Genomic DNA, 20,813 nt, shown 5'->3' with positions numbered 1-20,813 from the left:
AATCCCACCATTTTGTTAACTACTGCCCAAAGCCCTTAAGCTTCTTGCGACCTCTTTAATCCATCCCGATCTTTCCATCAGTTTGGCTTGAATCCCATCATTCCCCTCACAACATTACAATATCCCTCACAAAGACAAACACAACATTGTGATCTGGGGTGTATTAAAATAATCCCTTCCCCAATTTTCTTAACCAATTGGCTTCATCAAATTAAATCACCTCATCCTTCTTCAATTCTTCATTATTCAGTTGGTTTTGTTCCATTTGATTTATTTAATTGCAGCCTGACAATGACTTGTGCTTATTTATCTTTCCACATAACTATTGTATATGCATTCCACCCTGCCACTGAAACAAAATCTTCATGCTCCTCTTGTAGTGTCTGTTCCCTGATCATCATTTATATTCATGGTTGAAGACTAGTTTGAAACCTTGGCAGTGTGTTGATGCAGCTGAGTTTTTAATTGACCTTAGCTACCACTCACATTGTGAAGAGCGCTTATTTCTACCCTATATTATTATTTAGCTCGGCCCTTGACTTAGCTCAGTTGCTACTGAAATCTCATTAACAACTTTACTGCCAACAGTCTGGTCTATCCTAATGCTCTCCTTGCCAGCCTTTCATCTACCCTTTGTAAACAGAGTTGCCCATGTCTTAGGCCCATGTCTATGTTTGTTTGCCTGTCATATCTGAACTGGCTGCCACACTGACAAATGTCTCATTTTTTAAATCCTCACCTTTTTCAATTGTCTCCACAACCTTGCATCCACATCTGTCTCTGCAACCTCTTCCCCAGACCAACAAGCTTTCTAAATTGACGCAAAATGCTGGAGTAAATCAGAAGGGTCGCAATCCAAAATGTCACCCATTCCTTCTCTCCAGAGATGCTGGCTGTCCCGCTGAGTTACTCCAGCACTTTGGGTCTACGGTGTAAACCAGCATCTGCAATTCCTTCGTGCACAAGCTTTCTAGATTTCTAAGTTCCCCAATTCAGCTTCTTGCACACTCACAATTTGTATTACTCCCTTATCAGCTGCTTTGGAAGCAAACTCTGGGGTTCCCCTCTCAAACTCCATGCCTTCTTGCCTCTTTCCTTCCCTTAAAAGCCTACCTCTTTGACCAAGATCTTGATCATTCACACTGTGGCCCAGTGTCCATTTTTGTTTAATAATACTCCTAAACATCTTGCAATGTTTAATTTTGTTAAAAGGTACCATACAAAAGCATGCAAGTCGTTGCCGAGTGGATTCCTGGAAGGACCGCCTTTTCAAAAGCATACTACACTTTTAAAAAATCAATTCTGATTTTTTGCTTAGTTATCACAACAACTGATGCTCATTTAGGAAATGATTCACTTCAAATTCTCATTCCCAATGGAAAACGTTTATCCATTTAGCTCACATCAATTTGTGTGATTAATGTAAACCTTGCCCAATCTGGATGTAATTTGAAATTTGACATTCCCATTGAAAGGAACATTCAGACTGAAACAGAGTCCAAAGAAGAACAGATGATATTTTATTTAGGAGATGAATTCAGTTTAGGGATGCAATACATTTATTGCCCGTTTACCTCAGTTTTGTGTGGCTTCAATCCCATTACTCGCCAGAGTACATTTAATGACATTATACCTACAATATTTATAACCCCAACCATTGTTATAATCTTTTGTGTGGAATTGCAACATAACTTAAAGTTCACTCTCTCTTAAACATGACGTTTACATTTTCCACAATTTACTGTTAATTTAAGGGAGGACACTTAATTTCTTACCATAATTGGGCCTGGAAATAATGAATGAATTCCTCATAATCAGTCGAGTGCTTCCTGAATGGAAATAGTTTCATTACAGGAACCCTAATATACAAACAAAAAAAACTCCTCATATATATATATATATATATATATAGGGCGTAGAGTTGATCATAGAGACAGGTGCCACATCTGAGGAGGATCCTACACAAAACATGGTGACAAAGTTACATTGTGTCAGGGTGAAGACTGGATTTAGGATTTTCAAACACATTAAACTAAGGATGTAGACACAAGAGACTGCAGACACTGAGCAAAAGAACACAGTGCTGCAAGTATACAGCAGTTCAGGTAGCTTTTGTGGAGGGAATAGACAAACATCAAACTACGTTTCGGGTTGGGACTCTGTTTGTTTTTTTGCTCAGGCTATAGGATGTGATCCGTCAAGACCATATCTAATCCTGGCTGGAGATGAGGACTGTAGGTTGAAGAAAACAATCTTGCTGTTCAGAAGAGAGTCCCAAGAATGAAGTGGAACGAGTCATGCAAATGGTAGTTTAAAAACAAGATAACCACTACAAAATCATGCTGGCTAAAGCTTATTACCAATGAAAATATCAAACCCAAGCTTTAAATGTTATCACTTACTCCTTTCATTATTTTCTTGAAGTCACTGAACAGAGGATCCTTGCAACTGCTGCTTTGAGTCAAATGCTTGTTGCAAGCTCCATTGCAAAGACTCGAGCCGGTATTTCCAATATAACTTACGATGAGCTCTAAAAAGATGTCTGTTGTTAGGTTGCCCGGATGACGATGCAAACCACAGTGAAGTTGTTAGTACAAAATGGGGCTACAGGAATAAACCTCAGCAGCGCAATGAGGCACCCAAACTATTGGATAGTGAACACCTGGATGTTAAAAGTATCCCCTCTTCATCAACCTGACTCATTTTAAGTTGGAGTGTTCATTTATAAAAATTATCCCCCCACAAAATGACTAAATGGATCTAAAGAAGATGTGGTGTACAAAGATTTAAGTAAGAGTCTCTAGCATATGACACCAGATATATCTCCTTACAATGTATAGGCTCCATATATTGTAGCTTATCAGCCTTACCAAAGTTTGTCCCCCACCATACTAAACAAAAGGCAGTCCAAACACCCCCCCACAATGTAATGACAACAAATAGTTCACAGTGCCTGACCTGGTGAATACAGTAGTTGTATAGCACATCAAAGCTTCCCAGTACTCAAATCATTTCAACAAAGAGCATGAGAAACTAATGTAGCAATGAAATGCAGTTAACCCAATTTGGGAGGAGTCACCCATTTTGGTGCTTTTCCCCACACCTGCTTTCATAAATGTGGCAACTTCAGATGGGCGGCACCCCACGCAGTCTACGGATTACGTTAGCAATCTTCTTTGCTACCCCACCAGTGGGCTCAGCGATCTGGAAGGTCCTTGTGAGCAGGTTGTAGAAGGAGCCATAACCAACTGCTACCACAGTGCAGGTCAGGCAGATGACATTGTAGGGCATGCTGAAATCAGGTGTGGGTAAATTTACCAGCAAGGCCTCGGTGTAAAGTCTGACAAAATAAACCGAGGGATCATTGAATGGAAACCTGCAACAAAATAAATATTTCATTGGTCACAAAATGAATTCCGTGCCTCTTTAACAAAAGTTGAATATCCACACTTATTCTCATCTGAATTTGCAGTACTCTTCACACAAGAACATAGGAAATTGTTTAGCTCAGAGTCTACTCTGATTTTCATTGATATCATTATCTCTAAACTAAACTAAAGCAAACTAAACATTGCCGGCCTGTGACCCAATTCCGTATACACCAAACTTCTACCATTACATGCTTGGAGATGGGTTTCCTAACTTTACTCTTGGCTTTAAACTTTGGAGATATCCCTGCAAGTAAATATCACAAATCATTTTCTATAATCTACCCTGTCATTTATGAACACATCACCCTTGGTTTTCTCTTGGTAGTTTCTGGGAACATTACCAAGTTTGTGTCATCTTACATTTAATGTTTGGAGTTCAAGTATCATTCTTGTGTGTTCACTGCACCCCTTCCAAGGCTAACACATCCTCCTGAACTTGTGGTGCCCACAAATGATTAAATTCATCTTCTTAAAGCTCTCTAGCTTTTGCACGACTCCAAACTCATGTTATAATCCAGATAGAGTTTCCATTAGCTGTTTGATTACTTTTTATACCTGTCAATTATCCTGCTAGTCCATATTTGTGTATCTAAACTAATCAACTAGACAACATCCCATTAACTGATCTGCTGCTAAGCGAACTTACTGTGCCAATAACCTCAGTTCTATGAGCTTCAACTTTAACTAACAAAATCCAAGGAATTTTATCAAATCTCTTTGTGGCCAAGTAGTATATATAGACATTTCCCACTTCATGTTTAATCTGATGATTAAACATGAGGTGGGAAATGTCTATATATACTACTTGGCCACAAAGAGATTTGATAAAATTCCTTGGATTTTGTTAGTTAAAGTTGAAGCTCATAGAACTGAGGCACAACCTATTCTTTCTGATCAGTGCTAAATCACCCATCCTTAAATATAGTCTCTATCAACTCTGAACAGAACACATGAGGCTCAAATATTTACAATTCCCTGTTTATCTCAGTCTTCTTTTCTGGATAGAGTGTCTAATTTTCCAATCGGGCACAATGGTTCCTGAATCAAGAGAACTTTCCAAAAAATATAATTTGATATCTAATTCCTTTAAAAACCTGGGAACTGGCACCTATTGACGCATATTTTTTTATGATTCATTTACTTGCATTAGCTGTGCCAAGACCCTATCACTGTTACTTTCCTTAGATAGCCCACCATGATCTCTCTTCAAATACAATAAATATTAATCCAAAGTTGCTTTACATGAACAATGCTCTTTTTCCATTACATAACTATTACCAGTTTCCAAGGAGCTCACATTACTCCTAATATAATTCCCTAATATAACTAAAAACATTGTGCATTAAAGTTGTCATTTCCATAGAAGCCCCTTTTCATATTATCCTTGAAGCTCTTATCTATTTGGTCATATAACTCTTTTTAATTGTCATACGGTATTAAGCACTTTTGTATGATTTATAGTTATTAACTATTTAGTTACCTCTGGCTTTTTAATTATATCCTTAATACTGTTTCTAAGGTTAGAATGCCATGCCTATACACTATAGTATATTAGTGTGGGCGATCGTTTCACTGAACACTTTTGCTCAGTCTGCCTGGGCACACGCGATTGCCTGGTAAACACTTTAACTCCCCCTCCCACACTGACCTTTCTGTCCTGGACTTCCTCCACTCTCAGAGTGAGGCCAAACGCATATTGGAGGAACAGCGCCTCATATTTCGCTTGGGCAGCTTACAACCCAGCTATACGAATATTGATTTCGCTAACTTCAAGTAACCCTTGCTTGCCCTCTCTCTCTCTGTCCTTCCCAACCCCTAGTTCTTCTACTAGTTTCACTGTCCTCCTGATTAATTTACTGTTTCTATGCCTCGTTGTCACCTTCCCCTCAGCCAACAAAAAACCATTGTACATTTCCTTGATCATCGTCTACTTGAGTCAGTCCAGCATTTTGTGTCTATCTCCTTCTCCAGATACTGCCTGGCCTGCTGAATATTTCCAACAGCTTGCTTTTGACAAGGTCTGCTTTCCATTCACCCAATGATTGTTTCTCCTCACTGATGTCAATGGGGAACACACACAGAGCAGAGTTTGCAGGCTGAGAGCTGAGGAGGCTGCAAAGGTTCTTCCCTTGGGGAGTCTACTAATGCATTGCAACCTCAATCAACACCACAGGCAGCACATGCTGGCTCAAGTCTGTGACAGCACTGGACTTTGAAACTTCTGTGGAGAAGAATATGTACGTTACCCCAGTATTCAATGTTCCCTAATTTCTTATATTACAGTTGAACAGGAGGAAGCCAATCAATGGATCCATGCTAGTTTGCAGAAGACAATTCAAGTTAAATTTAGTTTAATTTCATATGCATAAGTACGAGGAGGTACCGGTACAATGAAAATCTTGTTTGCAGTAGCATCGCAGGCGTATAGACTCAACGCACACTAAAACAAATTATGCATAACTTATGCATAACATTCACATTTCTAGCATAAAGAAAAATGTACAAAAAGACAAAACTCTCGTGTAAAACACAATTGGGGAGAAAAAACAATTCCATAGTGGCGCAAGAGGTGAAATATAGTGTTCTGGTGTTGAGGCAGGATTAGAATTGTGCAGTTTGGTTCAAGAACCTGATAGTTATAAGAAAGTAGTTGTTTCTGAATCTGGTGGTGTGAAGCTTTAAGTGTCTGCACCTCCTTTTCTATTCCTATTTATTTTCTATTCCTTTATTACGTATCCCTCTCACACATTAAGCATTATTCAACCTAATTAATTTAACATTACACTACATTAGTTCAGAACTACCAATTAACCAACCAGCATCTACTATATATGGGAGCACAAATCTGGGAGTTCCACAGTGAGCACCACCACCATATTCAATGCAACCCTTCTATATGCTCCACCAAACAGCGATACTACTATTGCTTTTAACTCTTGACTGCTTTGAGATTTTTTTAAATCTATACAAGAACATGAGATCTTTCTTGCAAGGAAATAAGCACGTAGATCTAAAATGACACAGATCACTCATACTTACAGTCTGTTAAAAAGAGGCATGGGTTTAGTGTTGTTAGTTTCCATAGTTACACTGCTTGGTACCAGTGCGCTCAGAACAGAAGAGCTGTAAATAAAAGGAAGGAAACATCAAACACAGTGCTTCTCTATTAACACATCTCCCATAAAGGTATTTCTGCAGCATGACCACTGTGCTTAGCTAATATACTGGCTGGTGACACCAAAGTCACCGTTTGACATATCAACACAAGATCCACAAATTCAAATCATTTAGTCAAACTCCTCATGCCAATGAGAGATGAATAAAATGATTGTACTTTATGAGCATTAATTCAAAAGGTGAAATGCCTGACTTCTCGGACACTTCAGATGTAGCCAAACCTAGATATTCCCAACAGAAGCAGCTATTTATTTTTATCCTGTCCATTCCTCGTCCACTCCCTCTGCTCTTTAAATCTGATCTATTTTCTCTTTCCTAGTTCTCATGAAGGATTTTCAACTTTAAGTATTACCTTAATGTCTCTTTCTACAGATCCTATCTGAACTGCTAAATGTTTCTGGGATGTTCAGGTTTTATTTCGGATTTCCAGCATTTGCAGTTTTTTTTCATTTTTCATTCTATTAAGCTCTAATGTTCCTTTTTTCAGCAATCTGTGTGCAAGGATACCCAAATCCATTAGTTCTCTGCAAACCCAGTCTCTCACTATTAACTAAATATTCTATTAAAAAAAGAAAACTGCAGTTGCTGGTACTCTGGGAGGGAAAAAAACACAATGCTCAACAGATCACGCAGGATCTGAACTGAAAGACCATGAACCAAAATGTTTCATCTGTTTCTCTCTGCACATATCAGACCTGATCTTTTGAGTATTCCCAGTATTTTCTTTTTTTTTTAAATTTACTCCTATTTTTTGTCCAACAACCCAAAGGGGATGACTTCCATATTTTGGACGTAGCTCTGGGAATTTGCATTTCAATTTCACCATCCTGTTTCATTCCTTTCCGTACCCAAAATACTTTTTGAAATTATACCCTGAATGCAAATGCAAACTATGAAACAATATTCATAGCACAGAAGGACATTTGTCCCCTTGGGTCTAAGATGGTTCTTTGCCAATTGAATTTCACCGAAACATAGAAAGGTGGTTTACCAACCTGCCCTTTCCTCACCATTCCCACAATTTTTTAGTACCGCTCCAGTATGAAAGTCCCAAACAAAGCTGTCTCCATCAGATTCAGTGCCTTTTGGATGCTAACACTTGGTTACAGTGCATTCAGAAAGTTTTCAGAATACTTCACCTTTTCCACATTTTGTTACGTTACAGCCTTATTCTAAAATGGATTAAATTCATTTTTTTTTATCATCAATTTACACCCAATACCTCATAATAAAAAAGCGAAAACAGGTGTTTAGAAAATTTTGCAAAGTAATTAAAAAGAAATAACTGAAATATCGCATTTACATAAGTATTCAGACCCTTTACACAATAGGTACACAAAAATGCTGGAGAAACTCAGCGGGTGCAGCAGCATCTATGGAGCGAAGGAGATGGGAAAAGTTTCGGGCCGAAACCCTTCTTCAGACTACCCCCTTGCTCAGTACTTTGTTGAGGCACCATTGGCAGCGATTACAGCCTCAAGTCTTATTGGGTATGACACTACAAGCTTGGCACACCTGTATTTGAGTAATTTCTTCCATTCTTCTCTGCAGATCCTCTCAAGCTCTGTCAGGTTGGTTGAGGAGCATCGATACACAGCAGAGATGTTCGATCGGGTTCAAGTCCGGGCTCTGGCTGGGCCACTCGACATTCAGACTTGTCACAAAGCCATTGTCTTGGCTGTGTGTTTAGGGCTGTTGCCCTGTTGGAAGGTGAACCTCCACCCCAGTCTGAGGTCCAGAATGCTCTGGAGCAGGTTTTTATCAAGGATCTCTCTGTACTTCGCTCTGTTCATCTTTCCCTCGATCCTGACTAGTCTCCCAGTTCCTGCCGCTGAAAAACATCCCCACAGCATGATGCTGCCACCACCATGCTTCAGAGTAGGTATGGTATTGGCCAGGTGATGAGCGGTGCCTGGTTTCCTCCAGAAGTGATGCTTGCCATTCAGGCCAAAGAGTTCAATCTTGGTTTCATCAGACCAGAGAATCTCCTTTAGGTGCCTCCAAGCGGGCTGTCATGTGCCTTTTACTGAGGAGTGGCTTCCATCTGGCCACTCTACCATAATGGCCTAATTGGTGGAGTGCTGCTGATATAGTTATCCTTCAGGAAGGTTGCCCCATCTCCACAAAGGAACTCTGGAGCTCTTTCAGAGTGACCATCGGGTTCTTGGTCACCTCCCTGACGAAGGCCCTTCTCCCCTGAATGCTCATTTTGGCTGGGCTGCCAGCTCTATGTAGGGTCCCAGTTGTTCCAAAGTTCTTTGATTTAAGAATGACGGAGGCCACTGTGCTCTTCGGGACCTGCTATGCTGCAGAATTTATTTTATACCCTTCCTCAGATCTGTGTCTCGACACAATCCTCTCTCGGATGTCTACGGACAATTCTTTCGTCTTCATGGCTTTGTTTTTGCTCTAACATGCACTGTCAACTGTAGGACCTTATACAGGCAGGTGTGTGCCTTTCAAAATCATGTACAATCAATTTAATTTACCTCTGGTGGACTCCAATCAAGTTGTAGAAACATCTCAAGGATAATCAATGGAAACAGGATGAACCTAAGCTCAATTTTGAGTGTCATAACTTAAGTAAATGTGATATTCCAGTGATTTCTTTTTAATTACTTTGCAAAAATTTCTAGACACCTGTTTTCGCTTCTTCATTCTGAGGTATTGTGTGTAGATTGATGAATTAAAAAAATGAATTTAATCCATTTTAAAATAAGGCTGTAACATAATAAAATGTGGAAAAAGAGAATGGGTCTGTAAAACTTTCTGAATGCACTGTATTTTGCTAATCATCTTAAATCTTGGCCCTTCCACAATTAGAACAGTTTCTCCCCATCTTTAATTTGAACATTATCACATGTCCTCCAAACCTTCCACACAATTCTCATTATTACTTTTGTACCCTCTCCTAGCATCCACATCTTTTGAGGCTCCAAGGCCATTCCACCTCCTTACCCAACGTAGAAGCCATGATTGGGATCAGGAGGATACTCCGTCCATTTTAATAGAGCTCTCTCAAACTCGATGCTGATCTTCGTGATGGAGTTGGCTGGCAACTGAATTAGCATCTCCAGTAGATGGGGGCATTCTCGATCTTTGGCTGGCTGATAATGAATGTAACCTATCATCAAACATACCAGGAATTATAAAATGCTACCTAAATGCTGCGATTTCACAAACAATAATAATAATAATAATGGATGGGATTTATATAGCGCCTTTCTAATACTCAAGGCGCAATGATGCTGTAATCTAATAACGTATGTTCAATAAATGATTTATGAAATCCAATGTACACTAGCAATCTACAGGATATTGCAGACAGTGAAACCAATGGGAATCTCACAGCACAGTAGTAGCTTGACAACTCAAAAAAAGATATTTTAAAATGGTAACAAAACTGGCCAGGCCATCTACTGGTCATAATGTTAAATTACAACATTAGGTAATCTAATTGCATCAAGCTCAGGAGCTGGAAGAAGTTAAAAGGTGAATGGGAATCAGGCAATACAGACTAAAAGGTGAAGAACTTGCTTGAGGAAACTTCCTGCCTTCTAGGAGGATGGTGACAATGATATATGATACATAGATGACAAAGTTCTGTACAAACCGTCCTACAATAGCAAAGTGAAAATGTAGAGAAGCAAGAAAAAAGTTGAAATTTAGAAATCAAAAGAAGTTCTCATGGGAAGCATATTAATAGATGACCCCCCAGGGAGACAATGGGAAGTGTTGAATACAATTGTACGTGATGCTTGGTTCTCCACTGACTGTAATAACTTAGATTGCTAGTTGTGGCCACACGAATATTCACAAGCTTAATGGTTCACCTCTTCCCTCCAAAGCCTTTCCACAACCTATAAGGTACAAGCCAAGATTGTAAGCCAAGGCAGGTACAGGATACCGAGTTGGATGATCAGCCATGATCATATTGAATGGCAGTGCAGGCTCGAAGGGCCGAATGGCCTACTCCTGCACCTATTTTCTATGTTTCTGTGTTTCTATGTAATAATGTGTACTGCTTGCGTGGATGAGTGCAGCTGCAATAATATTCAAAAGGGTCAACATCATCAAGCTGCTGGAGGAAGTCAGCAGTTCAAGCAGCAACTGTGGAGGGTTTCAGGTTGAGACCCTGACTCGAGAATCCAGCATCTGCAATCACTTGTGTCTCCATTATCCAGTGCAAATGGCTGATCTATTATATTCACAGATTGTTACATTCCATTACTTATTACATTAAGCATCTGCTCCTTCTATAGGATTTTTCTTTAATTTATTTATTTTCAGGATCTGGCCATAACTGGAAAAGCCAGTATTTGTTGCCAATCCTTAAAGTGATGGTAAGCCATCTACTTGAAACATCACCGTCCTTCCCATGAAAGCATTCTATAACACTGTTGAGTAAGGAGCTCCAGGATTTATGGGAGAGGATAGGTTACTTACACTGCTTGGCACCAGTGAACATAGAACAGATAAGCTATAAAGAAAAGGGATGAGAAATAGGATTGCTTTGTGTAACAACATAGTCAATGGGCTAAAATGGTTTCATTCATAAGGAATGGGGCAATATCAGAGTGGTATTGGGGAATTGAATATTGAGGATGGTGGATGGACTGCCAATTACGTAGGCTGCTTTGATGATATTGAGTTTTTCGAATGTTGTCAAAGCTACGCTAATCCAAGGCAGTGTAGAGTATTCCATCACACTTCTGACTTGTGGCTTGCAGATGGCGGAGAAGCTTTGAAATATGTAGAGGTGAATCACTCACTGCAAGATACTCAGCTTATGATCTATTCTGTTGGCAACGATATTTATTTGCCTAGTCCAATTGATTTTCTGATCACTGGTGAAACTCCCCACAGGATATTGAAGGTGGGGTACTCAGCAATGGCAATGCCACTGGATATCTAGGGTACATTGTTAGGTACTTTTGTGCAGTAGCCATTGCTTGACTTTCACTTGCTGCATCTACCCGATTGCTATCAGGTAGGCATGGATGGCTTATTTGTTATGGGATGCAAACAGAGTTGATCTTTGTGCAATCGTCAACTAATAACCCCATTTCTAAACTTATCAGGGAAGCACAAGTTCTGCTATTACAACTTGCAATGGTTTCCTCAATATCTCCTCACAATAACATAATCTATACTATCTAGGACAAGGACAGAAGCCTCTGCAAATACCATCATGTGAGAGCATCTGACAGGGGCGGCAGGAGGGGTTGTGGGGGTGTGGGCAGGGGAGGTGTGTGGGGGAGGAGTGTGTGTGTGGGGGGGAGGGGTGTGTGTGTGGGGCCGTGTATGTGGGGGTGTGGGGGTTGGCGGGGGGGGGGGTGGGTGTAGGCACAGGGGTGTGTGTGTGGGCGGTGGTGTGAGTGGGCGGGTGTGTGTGGGCACGGGGATGTGTGTGTGTGGGTGGGGGTGTGTGTGGGCAGGGGGCTTGAGGGGGAGGGGTGTGTGGGCGGGATGGGTTGTGTGGGAGGAGAGGGGTGTGTGGGCGGGCCGGAGTTGTGGGGGTGAGCTCAGAGAAAAGACGGGGAAGAGCCATGGGGGAGAAGGGGGAGCATCACGGGGGGGGGGGAACCAGAGGGGTAGTGGCTGGAATTTGCGGTGCGATGGTGACTCAAAGCGGACACTGGTCTCTGGTCGTTCTCCTCCGCCGGGATCAGTCTCCGCTTTCCGTTTGGCGACATCTCCGATTCCGGGCTGGGCTGGGTCTCCGTCTCCGGGCTGGGCTGCTGCTTGGGGCTGGGCTGCTTCGAGTCCCTTCGAAAGTCCGGTAAAGACGCGATGGCGCAGGAAGGGGCTGACCGTTCCAGGGAGTGACAGGGGAATTATCTGGGGAAGAGACTAATCTGCGCGGGGCTGACTGGCAGGAGGAGATCGATCTGCACACGTGCGGTTTTTAAGATTTGTAAACCTCGCTAACATTTACGACATTCAACCGATCGGAACTAAACTTGGTGCACTCGCAGCACAGGAGAACGGTGAGTGAACTGGCGAAAAATCGTAGCGCTATTGCGAAACATTTTTGAGCAAATAGAAAGACCACCAAACTGGAAGATGACAAGATCAGAATTTTAATTATGTGCAGATATGGACAAATATTTACCAGAACAGTGAGAATAATTTATTAAGTGGGTTAATCAAGAGAGGTTTTGATGGCTAATCAAAATCAAATCAGATGTGTGGATAGGGGAGTTAATGGACTTGAAGAATACATTTTGAATACACTTTTCTCCTCCTTGGTAATAGCTGCGTATCCCTGAGTTGCAGTACCACCAAGTGGCTGTTCATGGTGGTACAACCTTTCCTTGCACCAGAGCACCACATTGAAGACTTCCATGTAACACAACTATAAATATATGAGATTAGGAATGAGATGCAGATATTCACTCTATTGCGCTTGTATTAAGATTCCCCCAGAACACTTTCCTTTATAATTCTACTCGGTCGATAATGAATGAAGAGCAACCCTCCATTTGCTTTGAACTCCAGCTGCAGTGGGTCATAGCCCTTGCATTTAAGAATCCCTTCTCAACTGCTTGGTTTAGATAATATCAAGACATTTGGTTCCAAATCTGCAAATCTACATAAGAGAGTCAAATTTTAGACGCCAATTGTGACCGCCTGCTGTTCACATCAAGGTAGCTTTTGACCAAGGGAGGCAATGAGAAGCCTTATAAAATCGAAGTCAATCAGAATCGAGGGAAAACACTCCAATTTTGTCATACCTTGGTCAAAGGAAAATGGTTGTGACAATTGAAGAGAATCATCTCAGCTCCAAGACACTGTCTTTGGCCCAGTTACCTTTGAATACATCACCCCAATCATCAGACCCCAACTCCAATACATCATAAGCGCAGTTGTTCCCTATTGATTGCAAAATTAATTTACTTCTACAATAATGAAGCAGTCTGTGGTTTGCTGAGGAAAGAACTACCACGTTCAATCTGATGACATTTGTAACGCACATGCATAGGAGTTTCTGCAGGCCATTTCATTACCTTTTGTACATACCTGCTGCTTTAACCACTGTCATGGAAAGAAGGAAGACTAGATAAAATATGATGGGGAGGGAGAAAGAAAGAAAGAGGTGGGGGTGGGGGGAGACGGGAAGGGCAAGACAGAGGGAAGGGTGCACTAGAGAAGGTAGGAAGAAAGAGATGGGGGGGGGGGGGGGCGGAGGGAGAAATCACTTACTTGGTTTGTTTTCCTTGCCCTTTGTGTTGATGGTGAGTGTGTGGACATAGAGCCGGAGGTACCATGGTACAACCTCCATCATCAGCACTGGGAATGATCGGTAGGGGTGATAATTGTAGATCAGGGTGTTGATCCTTCCTGTCCAAAGGCCAAAGCCACTCACATATCTCTCTGCGTGGAAGACAGGCACTTCAGGGACCGCTTCAAATAAATCAGAAGTAATAGTTAGTACTTGGACATAATTGTTGGAAGGCTCTTTAGAGCAACCTAAAAATAGATCTAGATGCTTACCGCAAAGGATGATATATTCAACATGATTTCCTGACATCCAAGCCCGAAGTCAATCCAAGCAGAATTTATCGTATCATTTGATTATTTCCAATAACTCTATTTCTGTTTCGTCCATATTGGCCATGTGTCTCTGATTGTTCCATCCCCCTACATATACAACCTTGCTATGATCACTCGGGTGAAACTGAGCAATGAAGAGAGCTTCACATCTCTATCATTCTGGGCCATTCATTCGTGGTGCAGCATTTTTCTTTGAAGATAGACACAAAAGCTGGAGTAACTCAGCGGGTCAGACAGCATCTCTGCTGAAAAGGATAGGTGATGTTTCGGGTCAAGAACCTTCTTCACAAGGTATTTGTAGATATTGGGGGATGTCTACCTTCAAATTTAGGAGAATATGTCAATAAATACTAGGAAAGAACAAAAAGGAAATAGAAATGCTGTTGGAAGGAACTACAGATGCTGGTTTAAACCGAAGATAGACACAAAAAGCTGGACTAACTCAGCAGGTCAGACTGCATCTCTGGAAAAAAGGAATAGGTGACGTTTCGAGTTGGGAACCTTCTTCAGAAGTCTTAGTATCTTTAATTAGTATCTGTATATTAAGTCTGTACCAACCATGTCAGTCCAAATTCTCCTGAATTTGAAGGTAGACGTCCCCCAATATCTACAAATACCTTCATGATTCCTGTACTTGCTATTCAAAGTCAGTTCCAGTATTGTTACGTCAGATTAAGAGGAACTCAATGGTAGGCAGCAGTCTCTTGTGTCTCCAATTTAAGGCTTGAGCTCTTCTACTTACTCTATATAGACAGAGATTCCAATGTAGCCTATGTATAACAGTATAACTTACCAAACTGTTTGGATGGTTTCCATTTTAAGACTACATTCAAGGAGTGTGATGATGCGCTGTAAAGCTCAGGATTCATCAAGTTGTACACAGCATAAAATCTCTTCTGACCATGTACTGTTGCATTAAGCCATATGGGTACCGGTGGCATCAGTTCATAGGTGTCATTAATCTAAAAAGTTGAAAGAACGTTTGCTTTTGAAGACCATTTTTAATGCCTCTAGTGCACAGAATAACTATTTAGTTAGAAAACCATTTCCTTTGCTGTATTTTGAATTTGCATCATCGCTCTTGAAATTAAAATCTATTCCAATAATCCAAAGCATGCTGCACTATCAGAATTACCACCATTCACAAAATCTAACCAAATATTCAGCCACCCCCTTAGACGCATCTAAAATATTTCAAGTCATGATTCAAGAATGTGAAGGCAAGTTTTCCCTCTAAAATATATCCCTCAACCAGCATCCATAACATAAATCATCAGGTCATTGTCAATTTGTCATTTGCAGCTTGCCCAAATTACGTGACTTCAAAAATACATAATTGGCAAGAAGGAAGTTCTGAAGGAGACATAAATGGGCAATATAAATTCAGGTCTTTTCCAGAGTTGAAAGAGTAGGTGTGAGAAACACCACTATTGTCATCAATGGCACAAGGTATCAGCGACTCTCTCTTAAAATCACAATTTTTCCCCCATCCAACAGCTGCCACCGCAGAATAAATATGTCTTCAACAGATATGGGAATCACACCCAGTGCAACCCACCCTTTAAAAGCTCCTTGGTAAAACAATGCAAGGGATGTAAAACCTGGATCTCAGTTAGCACAGTACCTTCTCTTTGCCCGTGATGTCCACGTAAATTGTACTTTGTGATGCCAGAGGACACACCTCCGTCAGTGTTCGTGAAAACATCTTAAACAATGACCATTCTATAAAATATGAACAGAGTAAGGAAATAATTCTCAGTGACACATGGCCTCAATTATCTTTACGAGTTTGTTTGTGTGCCTTTTGTGCACATGTGCTCAGGAGCATGTAAGTATAGAGAATGAGAATAAATGCACCATTATAACTTCTATTATTTAATATATGACAGTTATATGACAGCTGAGATTTGCTGGTTCTTGATCAGAACACCAGATGCATGCTTCAATGGCCCAGAGGAGGTAAAAAAAAAAACCCCATGAATATCAAGTTCATTTCAAGAAGAGAATATATAATCATGCCACGTTATTAATATGTTAAAAATTGAGGCTCATCAACCCTGCTAAGTGACCACACAAAAAATGCCCATGGTCTCAATTTCAAAGGAGAGCAAGGAGTTCTCAATCAACATCATAAAGTCTGGTCATTAACTATTTGGAGTTTTCATAAGCCTGTTATCAGCAAATTGGGTGGTGTATTTCCTAAGATAAAAGAGGAGAAAACACATTCAGCAGGTGTGAGGACTGAGTGTTATCAGTGTTTTCTGATTTTACTTCAGAATACCAACATCTTCAACGTTATGATTTTCATAATAATAATAATAATAATAATGTTTTGTTTATAGGGACAGTGCATATTAATGAACATTTGCATGTAAATATGCGAGATTGTAGCCAATCAGTAGCTAATTTCCGTCTCTAGTCCCAGGCAAAGGTAGGTGAAGTGTCTTGCCCAAGGACACAACGACAGTACACACTCCAAGCAGGATTCGAACCGGCCACCTTCAGGTTGCCAGCCGAACACTTAGCCCATTGTGCCATCTGTCGTCCATGATGTGTTTTCTACATTAAAACAAATCTCTCACTTCAGTATCAAGAAACTATACACCCTCGCCATCCAGGCAGCCAGTCATCTCCAGGAAAAGTACTTCATTAGCTTTGAGGCACTTTGGGGATGACCCAAAGTTATTAAAGAAGCATTACACATGCAAGTTTTTTTTAAATTTCTATCAATCAACGCACATTTATTTAATAGCACCACAATGCAAACTGAATTCCCATCCCATTTCACATAGGCATAAGCAGACAAAAAATAATTACAGAACAAGTGCCCAAAAGTTTATGAAAGTTGTGCGTTACAGCAGTAGTCTTAAAGGAAGAGGGAGCACTTAGAACCAGAAATAGGCCATTTAGCACATGCCTCTTCTACCATTTAATAAAATTATGGCTCATCTGCGACTTCTCCGATCTGTGACTTCTTTACATGCCATTACTCCATAACTCCTGAAGAGACGAGCAGTAGGTGGAAAAGTGAAGAGTCCAAGGGCATGCCAGCAAAAGGCACCGCCCACCCCAGCAGGCTGGATAAGATGCCAACATTACAGTAATATAGAGATTGGGAGTTGTTGGATAAGGTCTGTGAAAGGAGGGACAAGTCTGTAGAAAACCTTGAACACAAGTTTGCTTTTTTTTTTTTAAATCGGAGGCATTGATGGGCCTGAAGCAAATGTACAGATGTTCATTAAGTACTCAGAAAACATGTGAAAATAATTTGAGGTCAGAGTTACAATAGAGGCAACAGTTTTAAATGAGCTAATTTGTGACAGAGAGTGGGGGGCAGGTAACTGAATATATAAGCTTTCAAATAGTCAGGTCCATAAGAAACAAAGGCATTGAGAAACTCCTGCAGCATGAGCCAGTGATGTTGTGTGGGTGACAAGTCAGTGACATTCTGTTGATCCAAAATGTTGTTGAATGCATCAACTTTACTTTGGTGAGTTAAGGCTGGTGAATATCGTGGAGGCATGTTTGCAAAGTACTGGAGGAACTTAGCAGGTCAGACAGAATCTGTGGAGGGAATGTACTGATGACGTTTCAGGTCGGGACCATTCTTCCGTCTGAAGTGCCAGCCATTTGGAAATTATTTAATCAATCCCATTATCTGCCTCTTTCCCTGGACAATGTATTTTCACATCAATTTTTGCAAGCTACTATTGAAACTGCATTCACACCCTGTAAGGCTGTATGTCCAGATCAGAACAATACAAGGAATAAAACATTTCCATGTCACCCCGATTCCTTTGACATTTATTTTTGTGTTACGCTTTCTGACTGCCTACAATTGTGCTACCGGAAATTATGTTCCCTGAGTTACTCTGTTTAAACTTTTGATAAGTTAAATAGGACAATTTAAACACCCCCAAGCAATGGCCTGTCTGAGATCCCGCTGTTCATCCTATTCTCATTTCATTAATTTCATATTTAATAAGCCTACCTCGTTTTCCAGAGCCAGCAGCATGGAGGTCAAACACGACAGACAGGCTCAATGTCAGCTCCCAGGAGATACTGGTGCACAGCTGATCCTAGGCAGACAGCATGAAAATATATTCAGTACAGTAAAAGTGGAAAATGTGGATAGATTGAAAACCAGTGGCAAACTAATCAATTTGTTTAATTAGAAAGGGCATTTCAGATGTTAACAGACTTAGTGGCAAGTGACACTTCAGTGGCTCAGTGACCCTTCTGAAGGAAGGTCTCAATCCAAAATGTCACCCATTCCTTCTGTCCAGAAATGCTGCCTGTCCCTCTGAGTTACTCCAGTATTTTGTGTCTATCTCCGGTGTAAACTAGCATCTGCAGTTCCTTCCCACACACTGGCAACACTCATCTCCAAGACAGAACATTATAGGATCAAGTCCTACTCCTGGGTCAAGTACCTATCTTAAGTAGCATTTCAGTGTGGTACAGATGAAGACATTGACAAGCATTTCATGAATTCTTAGCAATCAGGGTGACAATATTTAAATAAATAAATCTAATGTTGCTGCCTTGGATGAATTAATTCAAATACTAGTGGTACATAATATCAGACAGGAAAAATCCCTTACGATTACACAAATTTGCAACCGAAGTGTGAACAGGTTTTAAATTAATTGGTTGAAAAGTTCCATGGAACACATAATAATTTTAAAATATTTTGGTACTAGTCACACGATATTGGTTTCCATCAGGTCCTAACGCAATTCTAATTGCTATCCATCTTTGGAAATAAAGATGCAATTCAGGAGCTAAGGATGATTTAAACAGTCCAAGTAATGGCCTGTCTAAGATTAACTCGCCCATCACATACAGTAGTTGACAAAGAGGACAGGTCAAAGCAGTGCTTCCACACCTCAAAACAAAATGTCCTTAAATAGAATCCCAAATTTCCTGGAATTTGATGGTATTCCCTGAAATTTTCAAAAATGCTTCCTGCGTACTATTTGTTGTTAACATGTGCCCGCGAAAAAACCCAACAACACAAAGAAGAACAAGGCAAAACAGATCTATGTAACGACACTGTATCTGCTTGCTTCTGTTACTCACTTGTACAGTGTTATGCAAGGCAGCTTTCGTTGCCTCCAACAGCTTTCATTGTCTTCGTTTTTTCAACCTGCTCTCATGTGTCTGTCTCTGCTCCCTCTCCCTCCAACTCTCCCTCCCACTCACTCCTTCTCTCTCCCTCCCCCTCCCTCTCTCTCCCCCTTTTATCTCTCCCTCTCTTATTCCCTCACTCCCTCTTGCTCCCCCTATCTCCCCCCTCTCTCCCATTCTCTCCCATTCTCCCTCCTCTCCCTCTCTCCATCCCTCCCTCTCTTCCTCTCCACCCCTCCCTCTCAGCCCCTTGAGCCCACCCACCGTTCTGTAAAATCAAGGCCAATCCCAATGTAACTGCAATCCTAATGGCCACTGGCAAATTTTCACCACTAGGCTTATCCAGAATTCTACCACTGCCAGAAAATAATCAAAGGCTCAACTTTCACTGAGAAAGAGAATTCTAAAGACTTATTGTTATACGAGAATTTACCCGAACAGTCTGTGACCCACAGCACTGTGGCTATAACGCTATCTTTAAAGCCCATAGCGCTGCAGCCGGTAGCGCTATATTTAGAACCCATAGCGCTGCAGCCGACAGCTCTTTGTTTAAATTCCCATGTGTTAAACTGACAGCGCTCTGTGTAAACATTTGAGCGCCAAACTGGTAGTGCTGTGTGTATTACCTTGAAGGGCCTGTCCCACTATGGCAACCTTATTTGCGAGTTTAGGAGAGTTTGCGCTAGCCACAAGCTCGCAGCATGGTCATAGGTGGTAAGTCTCCTTCACGATCGAGAGGAGTTCTCACATAGTGGTTACTACTTGCGGCCTCAGTTTGGTCGAGGAACATTTTTCAACAAGCTGAAAGATTTTCTGCGAGTAAAATTGGTCGGCATGGAGAAAATCAATACTTTAGAACTCGTACTGCAGTGGTAGTAGGGTCACCATGTCGTTGTAGGTAGTCATGGTAGCCGTAGGTAATCTCCTTTGCTGACCGGGCATTATAATTGGCTCATTGGGGAAAAAAAAACCTAAGCACGAGTTTTCAGAACCAAGGAAAACTGACCGGTAATGTTAAATGCCCGCTAAACTTCACAACTATGTATCACTGGCTTATTAAAAGTTGTCTGGCTTCTTAAAAGTGTCTCCACTCCCTCTCTCCCCCTGCCCCCCCACCTTCACCCCCCCTCCCCCCGCTCTTTTAAAAGACTTACAGTGCACTGTGCCAGCCGTCTTTAACCTTCCTGTTCATCGCGGGTATCACCTTAGCTTTGCATCGTGTGAATTTCAGACAGCGCTCCCCCGCTTTCCCTGGCCCCCGCCTTTGCGATGTACGTGCGTGCGTGCGTGTGTACGTGCCTGCGTGTGTGTGTGTGTGTTCAGCACTGACGGTCGATCCAGCTCCCGGTTTTTCAGGCGAGTGCCCCTGAGCTTGAAGGTCGCAGACAGTTTGCTGAAAAGTCACGTAAGTGGGACAGGCCCTTTATACCCCTTCGAGGGGCCGGATGCGGAAATCTCCCGAAATTATTCCATTTCCCGAAATGACCCGAAGCCAACCAGAATTTCCCGAATTTCGGG

General features: G+C 41.3%; 1 protein-coding gene across 1 annotated transcript in view; it reads right to left on the bottom strand.

The window, feature by feature from the left end:
- Positions 1-1,497: 1,497 nt before the first annotated feature.
- The window catches only part of pigt (phosphatidylinositol glycan anchor biosynthesis class T), a 33,051-nt gene continuing 13,735 nt past the window's right edge, over positions 1,498-20,813 (bottom strand). Inside the window, exons 6-12 of the mRNA XM_033042003.1 lie at positions 18,157-18,244; positions 15,790-15,887; positions 14,959-15,127; positions 13,815-14,015; positions 9,567-9,732; positions 6,471-6,554; positions 1,498-3,376 (exon numbers count right to left, since the gene is read on the bottom strand). Coding sequence (XP_032897894.1) covers positions 3,127-3,376; positions 6,471-6,554; positions 9,567-9,732; positions 13,815-14,015; positions 14,959-15,127; positions 15,790-15,887; positions 18,157-18,244 — 1,056 coding nt within the window. The 3' untranslated portion in view covers positions 1,498-3,126. The remainder of the gene's footprint in view (positions 3,377-6,470; positions 6,555-9,566; positions 9,733-13,814; positions 14,016-14,958; positions 15,128-15,789; positions 15,888-18,156; positions 18,245-20,813) is intronic.

Source organism: Amblyraja radiata, chromosome 23 (assembly GCF_010909765.2).
Source record: "Amblyraja radiata isolate CabotCenter1 chromosome 23, sAmbRad1.1.pri, whole genome shotgun sequence".
NCBI lineage: Eukaryota > Metazoa > Chordata > Chondrichthyes > Rajiformes > Rajidae > Amblyraja > Amblyraja radiata.
The sequence above is the reverse complement of the archived record's forward strand: the minus strand, read 5'-3'. Positions and strand labels throughout refer to the sequence as shown.